General features: G+C 41.5%; 1 protein-coding gene and 1 long non-coding RNA gene across 2 annotated transcripts; one reads left to right on the forward strand and one right to left on the reverse strand.

Annotated features, from left to right (window-relative positions):
• Positions 1-8,566: 8,566 nt before the first annotated feature.
• Positions 8,567-14,324, forward strand: LOC121972906 (beta-galactosidase-like). Its single transcript, XM_042524522.1, has 18 exons — positions 8,567-8,731; positions 9,212-9,307; positions 9,407-9,519; positions 9,606-9,672; positions 9,761-9,853; positions 10,137-10,280; positions 10,541-10,629; positions 10,715-10,820; positions 10,941-11,028; positions 11,152-11,270; positions 11,351-11,515; positions 11,714-11,889; positions 12,058-12,161; positions 12,417-12,526; positions 13,031-13,144; positions 13,235-13,342; positions 13,492-13,700; positions 14,201-14,324. Exons 1-18 carry the CDS (start codon positions 8,567-8,569, stop codon positions 14,322-14,324), a joined length of 2,190 nt encoding a protein of 729 aa, XP_042380456.1.
• Positions 14,325-19,718: 5,394 nt separating this feature from the next.
• LOC121973764 lies at positions 19,719-20,261 on the reverse strand. The gene is made up of 3 exons (XR_006109753.1): positions 20,235-20,261; positions 20,063-20,155; positions 19,719-19,811 (listed from the first exon to the last, which is right to left on the reverse strand). It is a non-coding gene; the product is annotated as an uncharacterized LOC121973764 (long non-coding RNA).
• Between the last annotated feature and the right edge of the window lie 3,126 nt (positions 20,262-23,387).

Below are 23,387 nucleotides of genomic sequence, written 5' to 3' on the forward strand. Positions count from 1 at the left end.
GGGGGTTCCAGTTCCCGGAGACGGGCCTTGAGTGCCGCATTCTCCCGCTCTAGCTCGGCCGCTCGCTGAACTACACTCAAACTCGCCGAGCAGGTCTGCAAGTGCCCATAGGAAGGGAAATGAGGTTATGGAAACACACGCATGCCCAGAAGAAGGAAAAAAGGAAAGAAGAGACTCACCACGACCAGAGAACAAGCAATCTGATCGAACTCTTCCAGAGGGCAGTCGCTTTCCCAGAACTGCCGATTAGCCGATTACCAAGAGTTGGCCAAGGCCCCGTGGAAGTCGACCCTGCCGAAAAAAGGGGAGGGGTTGGCAGCCGGCACGTTGGCCGGGACAGTCTCCGAAGGAAGCCTCCAGAGGGGCCTAAAGGCCCAGTCCGAGGAGGGCGGTTCCGAAATAGGCACGGCCGAGCTCGTTGGCATCAGAGGGGAGGAGGCTGGAGGAGTCAACGAATCCAAGGGTTGGCCACTAGAAGATGAAGGCGGGGCGGGTAGCACGCTCTGGAGTGGCGCCGTGGTAAGTCGGTCTAACGGCGGGCTTGCCACCTCCAGGTCATAGGCCTGTTCCTGGCCCAAACTTGTCTCCTGAGCCGAGCTCGTGCCCAAAGACTTGGAGGGGGAAGAAAGAATCACCACGCGTTGGCGCTATGAAGGTGGAGGAGAAGTGGCGGTGACCGGGACCGTCCGTTTGCTATTGCGCGTCACACGCAGCCGTAGAGTAGGACAGAGAGGAGGAGCCTGTCTAGTGGGCGAGGAAGCAGTCGCCGGTTGATCGGAGGTGTGAGACAATGCTGGGTCTGCGGCACTGGGGGAAGGTAGCACTGAGAGCGGCGGGGCAATCACAACATCAGAGGTCGGGGGCGCTGGAAGTTGAGGACCGAGGGCAGCAGCTGGATCAGAGGGTAGGCCTGGTGTCAGCTCCTGATGCAGGGCTTCAAGGACAGCAACTGCGGGCGTCTCTTGGCAGGCGAAGGAACGGAGGATAGCGGCCGCTACAAGAATAAAAAAAGAAAAGGCACCTCAGTTAGCGAAGAACGACGTGCAAGAATAGACAACTTACCAAAGGGAGCTCCGATTTCTGCAGGGACGGGACTAAGACCGAAGGTGTATAAAACGCCTTCCAGCATCAACACAGACAAGCGAACAATAACACCGGTCAACTTGTCCGCAGCTGCAAAGCAGGCAGATTCATGAACATGTGGGGGAAAAGCCGAAGCGGGGAGGGGGCGCCACTGAGAAGACCCGGCTAAGGGGGAAGGCGGTTTAAGAAAGAAAAAGCGAGACCTCCAGCCCTTATTGGAAGAAGGTAGGCCGTCAAAGAACTTAAAGCCTGGCTTGGCCTGAACGTTGAATATCCCCGCCTCGGCTCGCCGGAAAGAATAGAAGTGCTGGAATAGGTGAGGCGTCAAGGAAATTCGATAGATACGGCATAAGATGACGGTTCCACAGATAGCCCGAAATACATTGGGAGCAAACTGGGAGACGTCGATGCCGCAATATTGGCACAAGTCTGAAATAAAGGGGTGCAAAGGAAAGCGAAGACTGCCCATAATCTCATCTCTAAAGACAGTAATACAGCCTTCAGGAGGGGACGAAGGATGTTCATTAGGTGATGGGAGTCGAAGCTCATAGGAGGAATCCAATTGCAGAAGGGATTGTAATACCGACAGGTCATGATGGTCCAAATCCGAAAGATAGCATGAATACCAGGGGAGGTCCTTACCATCCATCGTCGCGGGGAAGAAGCAAGCAAGAAGGGTTGAGGCGAGAAGGATCACAGGCCAGGAACGATCAGAAGGGCAGAGGGGTCGCGAGCTCAGGCCGGAAGATGACAAGTTGCACTGACAAGGACGAGCACGGAGGAGGAGAGGAGGAGAACGAAGCGTTGGAAAGGAAGCGACGGATGACCTTTAGGGTTTATAAAGCTCATTCAGGCATAGGAAGCATCGAGAATCGGGCCGAGTATCTTTTTGGGTAACCCGCCTCGCACCGTCTAAAGGGAAGTAAGCACGGAGGCGTACGAAAAAGGTATGGAAACTGACGTCAGGAAGCGTGGGCCATAAATGCAACGGACAGGTGTCAGCATAAGAATAAACCTATTAAAGATAGGCGCGGCGGGGTAATCATGACAAGGTGTGGCTCTAAAAAAGAGGCATCCCTCGGTAAGGTCAAGCGGGAGATTTTACAGAGCTGCAAAGGCCAGGCGATTCAGTAGGGATTGCGCAAGAAACAGGGCTGATCAGCGGAGGTTAGGAAGGCACGGGTGGGCGGCCAGGGGAGCTGCTTACTCGGAATAGCTAGGCAAGCATCTCGGTGGAGACAGCCCCCAGGCCGGTTCGTTAACCACACCAGCATGCAAAGGCACGCGAAGCTCCCACAAGCTAGAAGAGCGTTGCGTGCCCGGGGCCGAATAAGGTTCAGGTTCCCTCTCTTCCGCCCACATCCTATACTATGCATGATATGCTTGCAGGAAGACGAGGGATGCGGCAGAACGAGCGCAAAACTAGCGAATAACGCCCAGCCCGGTAGAAGTAATTAAGGCGGTGCAGATGAGGCAGATGGAGGCTGAAGAGAGCATCACATTTGTGCTACTAGCGAGGAGGGTCCAGTAGGTCTCGGACCAGCGCCATCGCCACCGATCTCGGACCGGAGTATCATTACTGGTCTCGGACCAGCGCAATCACCACCGGTCTCGGACCGGAGTATCATTACTGGTCTCGGACCAGCGCCATCGCCACCGGTCTCGTACCGGAGTAACCCAGACTCTCGCCCCAGTGCGAGTTATAAGTGAGCTCTGTCCTCACGCCCAACGACCTTTTTAGGTCGGCTCCCATGCGAGAATTAAAAGTGAGCCCCGCGCTCACGCCCAACGACCTTTTAGGTCGGTAGTCCTAGACTCTCGCCCCAGTGCGAGTTATAAGTAAGCTCTGTCCTCATGCCCAACGACCTTTTTAGGTCGGCTCCCATGCGAGAATTAAAAGTGAGCCCCGCGCTCACGCCCAACGACCTTTTAGGTCGGTAGTCCCAGACTCTCGCCCCAGTGCGAGTTATAAGTGAGCTCTGTCCTCACGCCCAACGACCTTTTAGGTCGGTAGTCCCAGACTCTCGCCCCAGTGCGAGTTATAAGTGAGCTCTGTCCTCACGCCCAACGACCTTCTTAGGTCGGCTCCCATGCGAGAATTAAAAGTGAGCCCCGCGCTCACGCCCAACGACCTTTAGGTCGGTAGTCCCAGACTCTCGCCCCAGTGCGAGTTATAAGTGAGCTCTGTCCTCACGCCCAACGACCTTCTTAGGTCGGCTCCCATGCGAGAATTAAAAGTGAGCCCCGCGCTCACGCCCAACGACCTTTTAGGTCGGTAGTCCCAGACTCTCGCCCCAGTGCGAGTTATAAGTGAGCTCTGTCCTCACGCCCAACGACCTTCTTAGGTCGGCTCCCATGCGAGAATTAAAAGTGAGCCCCGCGCTCACGCCCAACGACCTTTTAGGTCGGTAGTCCCAGACTCTCGCCCCAGTGCGAGTTATAAGTGAGCTCTGTCCTCACGCCCAACGACCTTTTAGGTCGGTAGTCCCAGACTCTCGCCCCAGTGCGAGTTATAAGTGAGCTCTGTCCTCACGCCCAACGACCTTTTCAGGTCGGCTCCCATGCGAGAATTAAAAGTGAGCTCCCCTGCGAAAATCTTAAGCGAACTCGACGCCCACGCCTAACAAGTTATAAGTGAGCTCTGTCCTCACGCCCAACGACCTTCTTAGGTCGGCTCCCATGCGAGAATTAAAAGTGAGCCCCGCACTCACGCCCAACGACCTTTTAGGTCGGTAGTCCCAGACTCTCGCCCCAGTGCGAGTTATAAGTGAGCTCTGTCCTCACGCCCAACGACCTTTTTAGGTCGGCTCCCATGCGAGAATCAAAAGTGAGCTCTATCCTCACGACCAACGACCTTTCAGGTCGGCCCCATGCGGGAATCAAAAATCAGCCCCTCTGCGAAAATCATAAGCGAACTCGGTGCATATGCCTAACTACCTTTCTGAGAGATGTGCCTCACCTTGAGCAGAGCGTTTTCCATAATCAGGTCAGCTATATTGGGATTTATTTTATGCAAATTGCAAATATGCAGCAAACACGCAGGGCAAGGGGTGTGAAAGGCCATCTACCCTTCTCCTACAGCGCCAATATTAATTACAAAATCAGGTTTTACACGTTCATCTCAGTTGCAGTTTTCAAGCACTACATTGACTTTATTATCCGAAATACATGCATGAAAAGAAATCATGAAGCGACTCTAGGCTCTTACCCAAGGGCCAATTTCTAAAAATATGTTTGCTAGATGAAAATTGAGCAGGAGAAGCTGGGCCAAAAGGGGACGGATCGACAAGCGTAGCAACGCCGTTCAGCAAGGGAGGGATACAGCCTAGGCCACAAGCAGAAGCGCCGTTTGGCAAAGGAGCCACTGAGACAACTATTCCCCAGGCCAGCTTTTACTCGTGGAAAGAATTGGCCCGGGGGAATGAACACTTCCGCGGGAAGACCTGTTGGGGGATTCGGGAGCGTTCACAGCTTGAGCCAGCTCCGCGCGCAAAGATCTGATGACCGCTTGCTGCTGAGTGATAGTACGTTGCTTATCCTCAAGGCCTGCGCGGAGGAGGGAGAGCGCTTGTTCATGCTCTTGACGCAACTGTTCCTGGATACCGAGTTGACGCTGCAGGCTAGCCTGGCACTGCTCCTTCCTCGTCCTCTCCACATCCACGCAGTACTTCGCAAGGCGGTACTGGTCTTCCATGGAACGCAGAGCAGCTACCTGGCGATCTCGATCCTGAGACACGCGATTCAGCTCACGCTCTTTTGAGACAAGTAGCGTGGTGAGTTCGTTTACCATCACTCGGGAGGGTGGTTGGTCAACTTCCTGAGAAGGAGGAGGAGAATGCATCGTGTGGAGGAGCGGTTGGCGGAACGCAGGAAAGACAGCGTAAAAAAGAAGCGATAGCACGGAGAAGCAACCTTAAGGCTCCTTATAAAGAGGAATGGCAGCTGAATCCAAGCAACTAAGTGGGCGCGGCGCCCCAAGCGGCTGGCAACACAGTAAAGGAGGCATGATATCCCAAGCAACGTGACACAAAAGCTGATGCGTGACGCAGGAAGCAAGGGGCGCAGAGATATGCTGAGATCATAGAGATACGCTGAGGTAGATACACAGAGATCTGCTGAAGTCACAAAGATAGGCCGAAGTCACAGAAATGTGCAGAGGTCTAGTCAGTCAGACTGTCGTCCTCCTTCGACTAGACTTGTGGGGGAGGCTTGTGATACGGTTAGTGATGGAGGGGCCCAAGAGGAAAGGATTAGAAAAGTCCAGGCTATGTGGCGGTCAAAAGTCACGAGGAGGTGGCGGTCAATAGTCATGGCGACTTGGCGGTCAAAAAGGCAGGCTGACAGGGCAGTCAGGGCTCAGCATAGGCAGAAGCGGGTTGGGAGCGGCAGAGCTGAGAGGAGTCAGCTCGATCCACAGGCCTGCAGTAGAGGGCCCGGAAATACAGAGCACATAGGCCGGTCAGGGTCGGCAGAGCTGAGCGGAGTCAGCCCGAGCTACAGACCTGCGGTTGAGGGCCCGGAAATACAGAGCACAGAGGCCGGTCGGAAGCGGCAGAGCTGATCAGAAGCAGCCCGAGCTACAGACCTGCGGTTGAGGGCCCGGAAATACAGAGCACATAGGCCGGTCAGGGTCGGCAGAGCTAAGCAGAGGCCAAGAACTGGAAGTATAGGCCAATGGGTCGGAAGCGGCAGAGCTGATCAGAAGCAGCCCGAGCTACAGACCTGCGGTTGAGGGCCAGGAAGTACAAAGCGCAGGATGCAGGTTGAAGATTAGCGTAGCTATGTCTAGACAGTTAGGGCTGCAAGTCTGCGAGTGGGAGGCCTGGAAATGCGAACCACAGGTGCAGGCTGGTGCGGGGGCACAATGAATCGGGGGAGCTAAGTAATACGGGAGCGGAGAATCTCAACGGTCCGTCAGGGGTAATCATTACATACCAACAATGCGAGCGAAGGCGAAGGTTCCTGAAACGAAAAGATGCCCTCGTAGCCAGTAGTAGCCTGCCAGCTGTCTCTCACTACAGGACAAAACCCAAGTGCGAAGGCGGAGGCTCCTAAACAGAAAGATGCTTTCACAACAAATAGGAGCGCGACAGGTGTCCATGACTAGAGGACAAAGCCGGGCGTCCAACGTTTTCTGACAGGAGGGCAGGTTCTAGCAGGAGGACGGATAAAAGGGGAGAAATCCCTCGTACGCAGGTACGCGCACACACTCTCTCGTCACTTTTTTCCACAACTGTTTTTTCTTTCTGCTTCTCTCTGTTCTTTCTGGGGAAAAAGGACCTGACTTGAGCGTTGGAGGGCCTGATCCGGGGACTTTTTCCCTGGGTTTCGGTCTCTAACGTGGAAGGGGGAGATCGTCTGAGTGTGTGCAGGGTCCTGCAGCCGCATCAGCCACCCGTGGGGAGCCTGCGCCGCCCGCGATTTTCCGTCAACGTCCAGTCCAACGCGACCGGCCTTCGTCCGACTCAGCTTCCGGACGGGATCAGTCACAATTCAAATGTTTGGTGACCAAAATGATACCTGGATGATCCAAGTGTTGAAGAATAAATGGATCATAAATATCAACAACATTTCCTCTAACTTTCTTTAATAAATAAGAAGTCAAATCCATCATATTGGACAAATAAGCTTCCTAGAAACAAATTTCTTTGATATCATGTAAAGAAAGATACAGAGACACAGGGAAATAATATAAATCGAGAAAATATTTGTGTAATAAGAATCAATCTTTTCCTAATTAGCATATTCTAGCATATTTCAATATGTTTCCGAAATAGCATATTTCAACAGTATGATAAAACTTAAATACAATGACAAAAAGTCCTTAGAGCGTTGCATAGATGATGAGTGCATGGTATCTCTGACGTAATGATCAGGGGTCAATTATAAGAAACTGACTACTTAAGATTTATTCCACCATACGCCTAACGCTTGTATACCTATATGTACCTCCCTCGATATCCATTGGACCGACATTAAGTGTACCGTTAATATAACAGATCTACACTTATATACAATGACAAAAAATAATACTAGTAAGTATATTTAAGATGTTTTGAAAAACTCTCCTACATCAATTCTCACATTGTTAGTATTCATCACTTTCTTGAAAGGGATAAAGCTTATTATGACAAATTTATCAAACAAGATTGCTCTTTGAAGATGTAGAAAAATAAACCTTGATATTTAGTTACAAAACTCTTAAATTTATCTAAGAGAATTAAATCTCAAGAGCACAACTCTCTTAAAATTTTAATAATGAGGTAGACAAATGATTATACATAATATAATAATATGCATCTCAAAAGAGATTTAATAATTTGGTATCACTTTTACTTTGACAAATGTGGCACTAAATAACTAGTATATAAATTGCTTAATTACAAATGAAGAATACAATTGGATGGTTTAAGAGAACTTCAAAGGATAGTAGTAGCAAAATTAGAAGTCTAAGTATTTGACATAACTTTTAATATATTTACCTTAATAAATTTACATTAATTTAAGATATTTAAATATTTATAATTAAAAAAGGCATATGAAATAATATAAGTTTTATAAGTAGAAATAGAAAAGGAAAAAATTAATGAATGAAAATGGTGAAGAGTCTCACATAGATTTTGCTTACCAATCCAATTAATAATTACATATGATTAGGTGTGAGTAAAAGATCGGTTAAATTACATTAATTGACTTAATCGATAGAATTTAGAAGTTCGGTATGGTTAATTCACAATTTCATTTTTTTAAAAATCTTGATTATTTTGGTTTATTCTATTGGCTCTCGATTTTAAAATTTAAAAATCAATGAAACTAATCAAATCAAATCAATATAAGTCAATTGCAATATTATAAACAATTAACTGATGTTGATAGATCAGTGTTAAAAAAAATCCTAAAATCTTGATTTCTGACCTAATTGTCTCATAGTAGTCAATTAATGTTACACATCAGTCAAGTGGCAAAATAATTGGTTAATTCAGTATAACAATTAATCAATTTTTTATTAGTTCTATTTATTCAATTTTTGTGGTAAAGTTCGGTCTATTTGGTTTGAACAAAAAAAAAAAAATTTAATTTATTCTATTTTAATTTAATCGGTTTAGTCGGTTTGATTATTAACCGATTGCTTATCCTTAAAAATGACAATCATAAATGGGTGACTGAATACACAACAAATATTTAATTGGCAATTTTCAAAAACCATATAAATCCTAGTTGGCATTAAAAATAAAATCATTATTTGACATGACGAAAAGTAATTACAATACTTGTTTACGATCTATTTTAATCTACGTGGTAGATAAATATTGGAAGTTTATGGCTAACAAAACAATCTAAAAATGTCTAGAAAAATTTGTCAATAGCTAAAGAAACGGACAATGACAACACATAAACCATGCCAAGGACTTATCCAAAATAATTCCTCTATATAAATCTCCAAGAGGGTGGAAGGATGATGTGTGTGATGTTAATTATCACAATGGTGACAACAACAAGTACTTTATTGTTACTACTCATTGTTTGTTTTTTAATTTCGTCATCCTTAGCAGCAAATGTTACCTATGATGGGAGAGCAATTATCATTAATGGAGAAAGACGAGTTCTCATCTCAGGTTCAATTCATTATCCACGCAGCACTCCTGACGTAAGTCCTATTACATTGTCTCACATGCAAACTTTTATTTTAAGTATTTTGATTACAATATGCTTTGTCTCATGTATAGTGCATATCTTTTTAATATTTATGGAACAATTTTTATGTATAAAATATTTTTTAAAATTCTACATAAAAGTTTAACCATTTAACTTCGTAAATATGGTTATACATAGAATAGTTTCTTAAATAATTATACTATTAAAATAAGCATTTAAACTAAATAGTTATTAAGGTAATATAATTATTTTAAGATGTCATATTACTTCCTTTTTAGTCACGAATAAAGATAAATTTTTTTTCATTGTTTGTATTTATGTTTGATATTCCCATTCCATATCAACTCGATTATCAATATAAGCAAACAAATTGAAGATAAGCATCTTCCTTCCCACCAGCCTTATCCTTTCAATCCAACATATTTTGCATATGCTAAAGTGACAAGTTTTTATGAATTTTGGTTTCTTTCAGATGTGGCCAGGCCTCATTCAAAAAGCAAAGGAGGGAGGACTCGATGCCATTGAGACATATATCTTTTGGAATGCTCATGAGCCTACCAAAAGAGAGGTTTAATTTTTAACTACCCTTATTGTGATGCATCATGTGCCTATATTGTAAATGTGATAACCTTCCTAACCTTTGTCTATTTTTCTCTACTCCCAACAGTACAATTTTAATGGAAACTTGGACTTTATCAAGTTCATCAAGATTGTGGAAGATGCAGGCCTTTTTGCAATTCTTAGAATCGGACCATATGTTTGTGCTGAATGGAATTATGGGTAACCTAAACAACTTCATTTGCATAATATTATTTCCATGTATGATGCTAGCTAGAATATATGAAAATTGTTTTGGCTCCTCTCAGTGGGTTTCCTGTGTGGCTACACCAAATTCCAGGAGTTGAAATGAGAACTGATAATGAAATATTTAAGGTACTATCATATGCACTTAGCTTGACTCTTGAATTCAACTCTTAATTTTTTAGATTACTTGTTTATGTTACCATCTGATATTGTGTAGGCTGAGATGCAAAATTTCACCACTTTGATTGTTAACATGGTCAAGAATGAACGTCTCTTTGCATCACAAGGTGGACCGATCATCATAGCCCAAGTATGCTCTAAGAAAATAAAAGAAGACACTTCCAAATGTTAATTCTTCTTTCAATTCCATGCATGTCTTCTTCAAACTTCTACATATATTTTTAATTATGTAGTTAACTTAGAATAGTAGCTATCTTAGACAAAATTTGAATAGATACCATAAAATTATGTAGTTAATTTGATTATTAATTACTTTGTCATCTTTTATACCTTGTGTACCAAAGTTGCAATGCCCTCTAACCATTTTCATTATCATTGAAAGACCAACTAAACTTGTGACATGTACTCCTCAGATTGAAAATGAGTATGGCAATATCATGGACAAGTATGGATCTGCTGGGAAACGATATATCCAATGGTGTGCAAACTTGGCAGAAACACTTAATATAGGTGTGCCATGGATAATGTGCCAACAAGCGGATGCCCCACCTCCTATGGTAAATGCATAATTCTTAAATATTTTAATTTGAAAGCATCAAGGTAACATGACTAAAATTTTATTATGAATTATATGGGCTAACTTCCCTCTTGCAAGTATTTTTATAATAAGGTAAATGATAAAATTGTTAATCAAATGAGCCTATGTACAATCATGAAATCAAGATCATTTTGAACAATCTATAGGTGCATCTATCATGACAAAACAAAATTAATTCATTTGGTGTAAATTGCATATATTTGTTCTCCTTCTTTACAGATAAACACTTGTAATGGTTTCTACTGTGACAAGTTTACACCAAATCGTCCAACTAGCCCTAAAATGTGGACAGAGAATTGGACTGGATGGTAAGTTTAGTTTTTTTTTTATAATTATAATGAGTATTACACTTCCTAAATAAAATATGAAATAACTAAATGGTGAATTGCGCAGGTTTCAAGATTGGGGTCAAAGTAAACCACATAGGCCTGTCGAGGACATAGCTTATGCCGTTGCAAACTTTTTTGCATCCGGAGGAACTTTTCAAAACTATTATATGGTTTGAAATCTATAACTAATGTTTCATTGTTACTTACTAACTTACATTAGTTCCTCACACATCATTATTTATTTTCAATATTTTCTGAAATTCATGTGGTAATAGCATAATTATTTCCAGTATCATGGAGGAACAAACTTTGGTCGGACATTGGGAGGCCCATATATAGTAACGTCGTATGATTATGACGCTCCTCTAGATGAATATGGTATACATTTCATTAATCCATTTTTACAACATTTATTATCCAAAAGACAAATTATTTTTACTTAATCCAAGACATTGTTAAAAATTAGTGACTTGCATGATTCTTTTCTTATCCTAAATATAGGGAATATAAGGCAACCCAAGTGGGGACACTTAGAGCAATTGCATAATGCCATAAAAGCAATGGAAAAGGTTCTCGTATATGGAGTTGCCAATACTACAAACTTAGGAGCTGGATTAACAGTATGTCTACTGCTTACTTCATACATAAGATAATATTTTGACTTGTTCATAGAAAATAATGTTATACTACTAAATTGCAGGTGACGAAATACATTGCAAATGGGATTAGTGATGGTTGTTTTTTGATAAATGCTAATCAATCAACTGATACCAACCTGACATATAATGGAAAGATATATTTTGTCCCTTCCAAATCTATCAGTGTCCTTCCTAATTGTGAGAAAGAAGTGTATAACACTGCTAAGGTAATATTGAGGCATCTTTTGAAAGGCTAACATGTTTGTAATTGATGTGATATACAATTAACATTTGTAACAAAATATATGAGAAAAATTCTTGAGAAGTGAAATTATTATCTATAAATAAATCAAACTTAGTCACCTTGTTGCATGTTGAGGGATAATTAATTTTTTATTCTTAAAGACTACTCTCCATGAAAGCAGGTGAATGCTCCAACCACTTTAATAGTCACAAAGCCTACTGAATCAATTTTCAAATGGCAATGGCGGCCTGAGATACTGACCACTATTCATGAAAAAGGATCATTTTCTAACAACTCTCTATTAGAGCAGATCCTGACTACTGGTGATACTAGTGATTTCCTATGGTACATGACTAGGTAATTGGTTTTTATATCAATTAAATCAATTTTTGTAGGTTTCCACATAGGATTGAAAAATATGATAATTTACTTGTGCAAAAGAGAATAAAGAACTCACTTTTGATTTGTCCCTTTCGGAGCAATTGTAGGTGACATAACTATGATTTATTCTTCCACATGTTACAGAATTGATTTGAACAAGTTCCGCCAATATTGGAGCAAGAAAATGAAGCTTCATGTTAATACAAAAGGGCATATTATTCATGCTTTTGTTAACAAGCACTTTATAGGTGATCATTCTTTTCTAGTTTATTCTCAATGTTATATGGTGTTCTACTTAATAATCTCCATCATTGAAGTTCCATCTATACCTTTTTGATTAATTATTGAATCTAATTGACTATTATTTCTAGTTGTCTAAATTTTAGATTAGTAAAATGATGCAAAAAATTTTTGATTAAATATTTATTTATTTGTCAAATTATTGATGATTACTAGCTAGGGTGAAAATTTTAGAGAAGAATCTAATGAAGTTTATCAACCAGGTTCACAATATGCTGTGAATGGAGCGTATGAGTTTGTCTTTGAGCAGACAACAAAATTGCGAAAAGGGCACAATTACATAGCCCTTCTTAGTTCTACAAACGGACTTGCGGTTTGTATTTCCTTCTATTGAACATGTTTTTATTCTATATTATTTATTATAGTCAACAAGATATTTTATTAATATTCGTCAAAATATATGAAAAGATGAAATTTTTCTTTTTTTTTTTTTCAAACAATTGTGATCATACATCCAATAATTAAGGAAATTGTGAATTAAAATAGTATAGCGTGAAAATTAAAAATGTTATGAACATATTTGAAAGATCCTAATTTGATATGAAGGGGGAAAATATTCTACTATTTTTCTTTCTCTCATGACACTAAGCACAAAAGTTTTTTCTTGTATATCTTAGAATAACACATTTTAAGATAAAGATTGTATCTCAATATTACTTTTTACATAAAGTTACTTGTTTTGGTTTTACAATATCTTTGTTTTAATGGAAAAACATTTTTAAAACCATTAATCTTATTTATTTTATTTTTCTTCCAACTGGTTCTTGGAATTAAAACCTTGCTAACAATATTGTATTATGTTTGTTGCACTGGTTAGAATTATGGAGCATATTTTGATTTACAAAGGGCCGGAATCGATGGTGGTCCAGTCAACCTTATTGGATACGGAAATGCAACAATCAACTTGACATCAAACACATGGACATATAAGGTACCATCAAGTACATATTTTAGAAGATTCATTTAAAAATTATACTGTGTGTTACAAAAATTCTTGAAACCATTCTATAATTGTTCTAAGATTGGGTTGAATGGAGAGGATGAGAAATTGTACTTGCCATCACAACAACATAGTATCAAATGGTTTTCTGGTCATCTACCTATTAATAGACCGCTTATATGGTATAAGGTAAGACATTTTTAGTCTTTCTATTATAAACACAAATTCACATTATAATTTTAAATTGTTTTTGTTGAACTACTATAGTCATATACTTAATTTGGTCATATTTTTTTAAATTACAATTATGAAATAGTTGTTATTTTTTTTTATCACAGACTATATTTGAGGTTCCTGAGGGAAAAGATGCTTTGGTACTCGATTTGCAAGGCATGGGAAAAGGGTATGCTTGGGTGAATGGACATAGCATTGGTCGATATTGGCCATCCTTCATCGCTGATGATGAAGGATGTGGACCTTGTGATTACAAGCATGAGTATGACTCAAACAGATGTAGAACTGATTGTGGAAAGCCTTCTCAAAGATGGTAAGTGTCTCAATCATTTTAATTTTGGATACTTAAGTTCTATAATACATTTAAATATTATAAAATTATGGTAAAAAGTCATATATTTTTCCGTGAAACTTCATTGTGATTTTAATAGGTTTGCAAGATAGTAAACTCTAGTAACTGAGACATTCAGACAAGTTTTATTAAGTACAAACTACTACAACTTTTTAGTACTTAGCTAAATTTTGATCATGTCAAATATTGTATTCACCCCTCCATAAGGCTACACAATATAATATTAAAAGAACATCAACTAAATGTTTATATTTAAAATATTCCATCTTAAATAGCTTGCACTTGAGAACTTGTTTTATTTTTTTTGTTTCTCATTATATTTTTTTCAGTTAATATTGATATGAATTGTTTAAGGATTTTTTAAAAAAATCTCAGGAAGAAAATGTGGATATTAATTCGAGATGCATATCTCTTCTTGTGCAATGATTTTACATTGGTCCTAAGAGCATAATTTTAAATAGGTATCACGTTCCCAGATACTTCACAACCAAAGGGCCCAATACATTGATCTTATTTGAAGAATTTGGAGGAGATATATCCAAAATAAGTCTCCAAAAAGTGTCGTCCGTTGCGACTACATTTTGAGGCTTATTTGCGAAAGGATATTGTGATGCTCTTGATGTCCTGACAATAACACATAAGGTAAGAAAGATCTTAGTAATAAGATAATTATAATTTGAATATAACCACAAAATTAAGTAATATATGATCAACATTTTCTGATTGCAGGCATGTACTTCCCAAGCTCGATGCTCAATCGATTTACAAAGAGTGCTTTTAAATTTAGTACGTGGATGTAATAATCTTAGCAAAGGAGTAGTGGTGCATGCAAGATATTGATTAGTTGTTTAATTTTCTTTGGTTTTCAATATGAGGATGCTAAATTCTGAGTCCTATTGTACATTGCCCAACCATATTCATATTGAATTCCTTGAATAAAATTTCTTATTACTAAATTTGAGATGGATGTCTAAGCTAAATGTAATCGTCTAAGCTCTTTGAATAATATATGAAAGTGTTGTACATCACTATATCTACTAATATATATATATTAATTGAGAACTTAGCAAGTTAAAGGTATGCCATAATCCATCTTGATTTGGTTAAATTGTATAAGTGCAATGGTTATCACGAGTTGTTAAGATTGTTTCACCTATTTCAATGTAATTGGGCCATTAATCGGTTAATATGATTTAATATATATGAAATAGCTTGATGGTTGTCTATCACTGCATCATTTTCCAACCTTATAAATTATTACTTTAAATTTACACTGGATCACTATCTTTTTGTTATTGTTAGGGGCACCACATTAAACTTAAATTTTAAAGTATGACTAAGTTTAAAGTTATGTGTTGTACTGATAACTGTTGTCGAGTGTGTAGGTACAGATTACTTGATAAGAGGTGAAGTCCTGATTAAAAACTAGGCAATGACTAAATCCTAGTGGGACTAGACAAATGAAGGTCTGGTTGGACCCATGCAGAGGTAAAGTACTTGTAACAACCCGACCTGTAAAATATCGAAAATAGGCGAATATTAATAAGGGAATTTTTCGAAATTTTTGGAAATTTTTCGGAGCTCGTACAGACGAGTTAATGGGGATGAAAACGGGGCCCGGGAAAGCTTGTTTAGGCTACCCATTTAAGCAAGGAAAAGTTTACTTTTTCTTTTCTTTTCTTTTATTTCTTTTCTTTATTTTTTTTTCTTTTCCTCCGGTTTCTCTTTGACGCCGTGTGCCGTTTTCCTTTTCCCCCGCGCGTGCCGACGCCGAAACCCTAACCAGCGCCGACGGTTTCACCCCCACCCGAGTACAAAACCCCTCGGCAAGGGTCTTGCTTCTCTTCTCCTTCCCGAGCGGAACCCTCCTCCCTCCCTCATCTCTCACGACCAGCCGATTTGCACTAGGTGCTGAGCCACCACCTCTGTGCCCTAGCGTCTCCGCCGACGCCACCTCCCGATTCCCCTCCCTTCCTCTGGTCCGACGAGACACCGCCAGCCTTCCTTCTGCCGCAGCCGCCACAGGGAGTAGCGACGCCGACTCCACAGCCCTAGCGCCGGCCACCGCGAGCCCTAGCCATCTTCATGGCTGTCTTCTCCTCTTTCCCGAGCCGCATCAGGCGTCGCCACCACCTGAGGCCGAACGGAGCAGAGCCGATCCATCGCCAGCGCACCAGGTGCCCTAGCACCCTCTGTCTATCACAGCGACGCCACCTTTTGCCCTAGCAGTGATCCTTAAGGTAGGCGATCTAACTTGCTGTGGAATTAGGGATCGTGTGATTGATTTCCCTTGTGATCTTCTTGCTATTCTAGACCAGGAGGAGGATCTCGGATCAGTTCTTACTATGTTTTCAGATCAAAGCTTGGATATTTTTCTCTATTCTTGATCATCCCTTCCTTGCGGTGGATTTAGGTCACGGTTGAGGTAAGTTGAATTTCGGATAATAGTGCATTTCAGGGATAATTTTGCTAATTATGGATGTTGGTGTTGAGCTAATGAAGGAACAGTGAACTCTTTCTTCACAGATCACAGGGGAGTGTTTTGCTGCCCTGCTGCTATATTATAGGTAAACACTAACTTTAGTAATTGATTTTGGTACTTTGGCTGTTGGATTATTGATGTGGGCGAGTTGGGTTTAATTGATCAATGAAGGTATTGGAATTAGTGTTAGAATATGTTGGTATGTAGTAGTTTGGTTATAGAAAGGATGATGGTGATATGATTAGGGTTTTACCCTAATTTAGGGTTAGAGATTTTATTTAGCTATTTATGAGAATTTTGGCAAAATAAAAATATATATATTGGTGACACAGGATTTTGACGCGAGACGAGTATCTCGATTATCGGATTGGATTTTTTCGATTAGTGGCGGATACTTTTGACTTTATGTCTTGATATGCATAGTAGTGAATTTAACAAATAGAAATAATTATGTTTCTTATTTATTTCGGTTAGTCACTACCCGATACCTGTTACATGCTTGGTTGATTGCTTGTTTTGCATCTCATGTTATTACTTACCTGATTATACATGCTTATAGGGGTAGTGATATAACCATGCTTCACCATGTTCAGAACCTAGGTGTGATACCTTATCTGATCTGTGTACCCTTGATATGATTTATTGACTATGGTGCACATCATATATGTATATAGATTGGTTCAGTATATTAGTGTCATGCACCATTCGCATGATTGCATGCTGTGTGATAGATTGCTCCATTATTGTCGAGCACATCGCCAGTTTCATTACTGTTCGGTGCTCCGTTGGTCCACTCATGGGTAGCGTGACGCAGCGTGGTAGCACGTCAGTTTGCTCGTTCGGTGCTCCTGTTGGTCCGCTCATGGGTAGTGTGATTGCAGCGTGGTAGCACGTCGAGATCCCTCCCTGTCATCGTGTACCGGGAGATGAGAGCATTGCGCTCCCCCATTTATGATTTGGGGTAGGAGTATGTGTGTACTCCGACAGCATCCCGTCCACTCGGTCACTCATCAGGAGTAGTGATGCAGAGTACATGGTTGTCACAGCTCTACCCACTCGGTCCCACCATTGTGTGTGAGATGGCTGACTGGCGTCAGGGGTGACCATGACTGCATTGGCATCATAGGCATTGATTCATTTATTTCTTGTGATTGTGTTTGCTGTATTTATTTGCTGCATATTGGTTGGATGCCCATGCTTGACATGCGTACAGGATTTCTATACCTCTCGGACTGTTTATCCTTGTACCAGGTCCTGGTTAGTACAGTATTCTTCTGTTTATTTCAGTTTGCATTTACCTTTATTACATCAGGAGTCTGTACGCATGATTAGTGCTAGATGTTATTTCCTTACTATAAATATCAGTTGTTACCCGCTGAGTGTTGGACTCACACCCTCCTCCGTTGCTATTTTTCAGGTTGATGTTGTCCGGAGGAGTTCCATTCGCTAGTCCCCTACAGACCGCGAGCTTGTGTGGTTTATCTTTTGGTTTTCTTTATCAGACTAGTTCTGTTTGATACACTTGGATTATGGTTTTTGTGTTATGGATATCGCACTATTTGGACTTGTTTGTGTTGATACATTCGGATCTTGTATGGATTCTTATTGCCTATGAGTTTTATTGGATTTGTTTTACTACACGCCTGCCTAGACGGCAGAAGAGGTAAGTTGATTTTATCGTCGGATTTGAGCTTTATGAGTGTAGTGGAGTAGGACATCGGTTTTGTGCTTTATGAGTGTAGTTGAGTCGGGTTGTTTTTGAATCATATTATCACTGTTCAGTTTGTTTACTATTAAACTGCGTGGTTGTGTCAGCCAGAGGCTGAAATTGATATAAACTGCGTGGATATCTGTGTTATTGTTTGTTTATTATTGTTCTTATTCCAGCCGCATGTGGCTGAGGTATATGGTGATGTAGTAAAGTTTCAGATTGTCCGCCGTACAGGGGAGATGCTTCCGAAATTTCTTCGGACAGGGACTCCTCCGGGGCGTGACAATTTATTTGGTATCAGAGCCCAAGTTTTACGATCTTTGCTTGTCATGCCCCAGAGGAGTCTCTGTCCGAAGAAATTTCGGCAGCATCTCCCCTGTACGGCGGACAATATGAAACTTTCTACATATCACATATACATCAGCCACAGGCGGCTGGAATGATAACAAAAATAAAAAAAACAAACACCACGCAGTTTATAAAGATATTCAGCCTCTGGCTGTCACAACCACGCAGTTAATAGTAGTAATCAATAACAATAGGACTCTGACTCGAAATCCACCCTACTCCACTACACACGTAAAGCTCAAATCCAACGAACTTACCTCTTCTGCCGTCCTGGCAGGCACGTAGTAGAATGAAATCCAATATCATATCAAAAATCCATCAAAAGGTATCACTCCATACAATATCCATAGGAAAAATCCAAAGACAATACTAAAACAAAGTTTGATATAGAAAAAGACCAAAATAAAACAAATAACGAACTAGTAGAGAACTGGCTCTACGTGCATATGGGGGGCCAGCGACTGGAACTGCTCCGAACAGCCTCAACCTGAAAATATCAACAATGGAGGCGGGGTGAGTCCAACACTCAGCAGGTACAACTGATATGCATAATAAAACAAATAACAGACAACACTAATCATGTCTCCTGAATACGAGAAGGAATAAATGCAACTGAAACGAAATCAGGAGATAACTGTACTAACCGGGATCAAGGTACAAAGGTAACAAGTCGTCAGACCGAAGAAATCATAATCCTGTATGCATGTCAATCAAATGCATCCATACAAATGTAGCATATAAGTGCAGCAATCACAACAATAAAATGCAATAAATGCATATGGTGACCGTGCACTCGGACATCACTGCTCCTGACAGTGACTGAGTGGACGGAATGCTGTCGGAGTACTCCTGTCCTCTGGCCCCAAATCATAAATGGGGGAGCTCAATGCTCTCATCTCCCGGTACACAACGACGGGGAGGAAATCTCTGCGGGCTACCACGCTGCTACCCTAAATGCCAACGGAGCCAAACAGAGCGGAACTGACTGCCGGCTACCACGCTGAGTCACCTGACCAATGGAGCCAAACAGCAGAACCGCCACACTCCAGCCAGATATACAACTAATCCATGGGTGGTGTGTGCAGTACATGTAACTGGCGATGGGCTCAACCAAAGTGGAGCCGACAATCGCACAGCATGCAATCATGATGCATGACACTAAAAACATGGCATAGTCCATATAAGTAGATACAAGTGTGTACCACTGGAAGAAGTATCAAATAGAAGGTACACCAATCAAATAGGGTATCAAATAAACCCTAGATCCAGAACATATCATAGCATGTGGTTGATTCACTACCTAAAGCATATGTGATCAGGTAGATATCATGCAGTGCAGCATAAATAAACAAACAAACATGTAACTAATCATGTAGCGACCAACCGAAACAAACAGATAACACAATTATTGTTATATGTTAAACATATTATCATGCATATCAAAAGACATAAGTCAAAGTACCCGCCTCCGATAAAATGGTCCAATCCGGGAATCAAGATACCCGTCGAGATACGGTCTCGAATCAGAGTCCTGCGTTATTAAACAGATAAGGTATTTAGCTATATAGCTAAATAAAAATCTCCAAACCTATTTAATAATCTTATCCATTCCTTAATTCAACACGTATACCTAGGTTAACATTAGTTATTAACCTATCTATCAATCATCAACAAAATGGTTAAAACCCAAATTCACTCAAACCACATATCACGATTATGTAGAATTACGGCACCCTAACCAGTCCACAACAAAAATGAAATATAGTACATACACAAAATTACCTCTACAACTTGTCCAAATCTGATTGGAAACGTTGCTTCTGTAAATCAACAGTCGGAGCAAGGATAAATTGCCAATCTCCCAAACAGATAAACCTAAATCACAATTAACACGACAAAAATCAATATCAGACCCAATTCCTCAAGGATCACACCCATAATTCAAACAACTTACCCTAATCTGAAATTTCTCCAGAATGAATGAGATCCAAGTACTGTTTTGGTGAACACAAAACTCTTCCTCTTGATACCGAAGAGGAGAGGGTGTCTCAAAGGTTCGTCCCTCGTTGAATCTGGAAGAAGCCCCATAGGAGAAGCAGTGGCGTTGGCCGTTGGCACAGAGGTGATGGCAACCGGAGCTAGGGTTCACTGGCCGACACTGTGCAGAGGAGCAGCGACGGCAGTAAAGCACTAGGGCACGACTTGGAGCAAAGAGGAAAGGATCGGGATGGGGGGCTCGGTCGGCCCTGTGCTCGGTATCCCCACGGCTAGGGCAACAAGGGGGTGCTGTTAGGGCAAGGAGGAGAAGGCGTCGGCGGCGTCGGGTGCGCGGAGAGGATGCGAGGCGCGCTCCGGTTCGGCAAGGGGAAGGAAACGGCGACACTAATAAAGGAAAAAGAAATAAAAATAAATAAATAAATAAAAAGAAAAGGAAATATATATACATTTCCTCTCTTAAATAGGGTAGCCTAAACAGGCCTTTCCCGGACCCTGTTTTTGTCCCCATTAACTTGTCCATACGAGCTCCAAAAAATTTCCAAAAAAAATTTCTAAAAATTCCGAAAAATTCCCTTATCATTTTCGGTATTTTACATTCTCCCCCACTAATAAAAATTTGGTCCCCAAATTTCGTTATCTACCATCAGCAAGTACTAACAACAGATATAAAGTATAAATGCTGAACGGTAAATAATTCACATACCTCAAGTGGAAAGATGGGGATATCGAGCTCGGATCGTATCCTCAAGCTCCCAAGTAGCCTCCTCGTCTGAATGATGCTGTCATCCGACTTTAACCAGCCGGATAGTCTTGTTCCACAACTTACACTCTTTTCGATCCAAAAATCCGTACCGGAACCTCCTCATAAGTAATGTCAGGCTGAACTGGAACTGGAATATCAGCCAACACGTGAGCTGGGTCTACTATGTATCTTCTCAGCATAGATACACAAAATATGTCTTGAACACCTGTCCGGAACGGTGGTAGTGTCAGATGGTAAACTACCGCTCCGATCCTCTCCAAGATCTCGAAAGGACCAATGTAACGCGGAGCTAGCTTACCACTGAGGCCAAATCTCTTCACCCCTTTCACGGGTGAAACTCGCAGAAATACATGGTCACAAATGGAGAACTCTATGAGTCTCCGACTCCGGTCAGCATAACTCTACTGGCAGCCTTATGCCTCTAACATCCTCCGTCTGATAATACGGATCAACTCTGCCTCATGTTGAGCTCTATAAGGTTCCAACAACTGGGCCTCACGGATTCTCGTCCTGATCGACGACTGAGCATCTATGGCAATAAGAATACCCTGCTCAGTCTATCCCTGCTCCTCAAGGTCTAACTCGAATAAACCCTGAATCAAATCTGTGACCACAACTCGGTGGCAAGCTAAAGTCCCTCTGGACTTCTGGCTAAGTGCATCGACAACCACATTAGCTTTTCCCAGGTGATAGCTAATGGTAAAATCATAATCCTTCAGGAACTCCATCTATCTCCTCGGTCGAAGATTAAGTTCCTTCTGAGTGAAACAGATATTTGAGACTCCGATGGTCAGTGAGAATCTCAATGTAATATCATACAGGTACTGCCGCCAAATCTTCAGGCAAAAATAATAGCAGTCAACTCCAGATCATGAACTGAGTATTTTCTTCTCAGGCTCCCCCAACTATCAAGAAGTATATAAGAATACTCAACCGTGCTGCAACAGAACAGCACCCATACCCTGTAGAAACGTGTCGGTGTAGAGGACAAATCCGTCCTCTCTAGAAAGTAAAAACCAAAAATCGAAGCCGACACTAGTCTTCGCTTCAGCTCCTAGAAGCTGATCTTGAAATCCTCAGTCTAAATAAACTTCACGCCTTTCATGGTCAGGCGTGTAAGTGACATAGCAATCCGTGAGAAACCCTCAACGTATCTCCGGAAATATCGGCCAAACAAAGGAGGTTACAAGCCTCTTCTATTGACTCCGTCTACTCCCGACGGTAACAATCTCGATCTCATGTGGAACCACGGTATACTTCTATTGGTGACCGTGTGGCTCAAACATCTCACATAAAACAATCCAAACCAGCACTACTGATAATCACATATAGATGTTCTCGTCGAATCATCTCTAGATCTATGCAAAGGTAGTGTACGTGACTCACCTCGGATCCGTAATAGATCACAACATCGTCCACAAAGATAATGGAAACCCATCCAAACATCCTCGACATACCAGGATCATCGAGTCCCTGAAAACATCTAAGGCACTGTAAGCCTCTATGGCAAAAACTGAGACACATAATGTACGTATCACAGACATTCCTATCCATAGGATCTCCAATAATAAATCGAAAAAATCTGATCATCAATAACATATATCACCAAAGAATAAATCCTCCAGAGTGAGAGCAACGCTCCATCACAAGAAATCCTCAACATGTGGGAGCAACGCTCCACCACAAATAATCTGAAATATGTATCTGCAATAAATATAGGAGCAATGCTCCGCTACCAGCAATCCGTGATATGTGGGAGTAACGCTCCACCACAAAACAATATCCAAGTACCCCAAGGCACCTAACTATCCAGCTAGAGACTGTACAAGATCTCTCTACCATAATTCGCTGTGGTTAGCCTAGGATATAACAACCTAGTAACTAATCAAATCCATCATCAACTCTATCAGCATCCTAGTGGGTCATCCACTGATAGAAAAATTAGTTGATGAGTTAATTCAACAAATGACATAATGCAGTCACTCCACATTCTGCATTCAGTATAAGTAGAATCATCCTACTGCTACCAATGTATACACCTAGCACACATGCTCACACAACATATGTATGATCAACAAAATCCTCCAATTATTATACACCAAACATACTCACAACTCAGGTATAATCAGTATGATACCTCCAACAATACATACCGAACACGTGTCCAAAATCAATGTAGGTAAAATCAACAATACACCTCAAACAACGCTCATATGACATATCTTCACCTATGCCAAGAGTATAACCAACATATACTTCCAATAAAGCATACTAAACCCAGGTGCACTCACAAATCAAACATAATCAAAAAGGTTACCTCAGATACCACACCAAACACATATGTAC

Source organism: Zingiber officinale, chromosome 4A (genome assembly GCF_018446385.1).
Source record: "Zingiber officinale cultivar Zhangliang chromosome 4A, Zo_v1.1, whole genome shotgun sequence".
Lineage (NCBI taxonomy): Eukaryota > Viridiplantae > Streptophyta > Magnoliopsida > Zingiberales > Zingiberaceae > Zingiber > Zingiber officinale.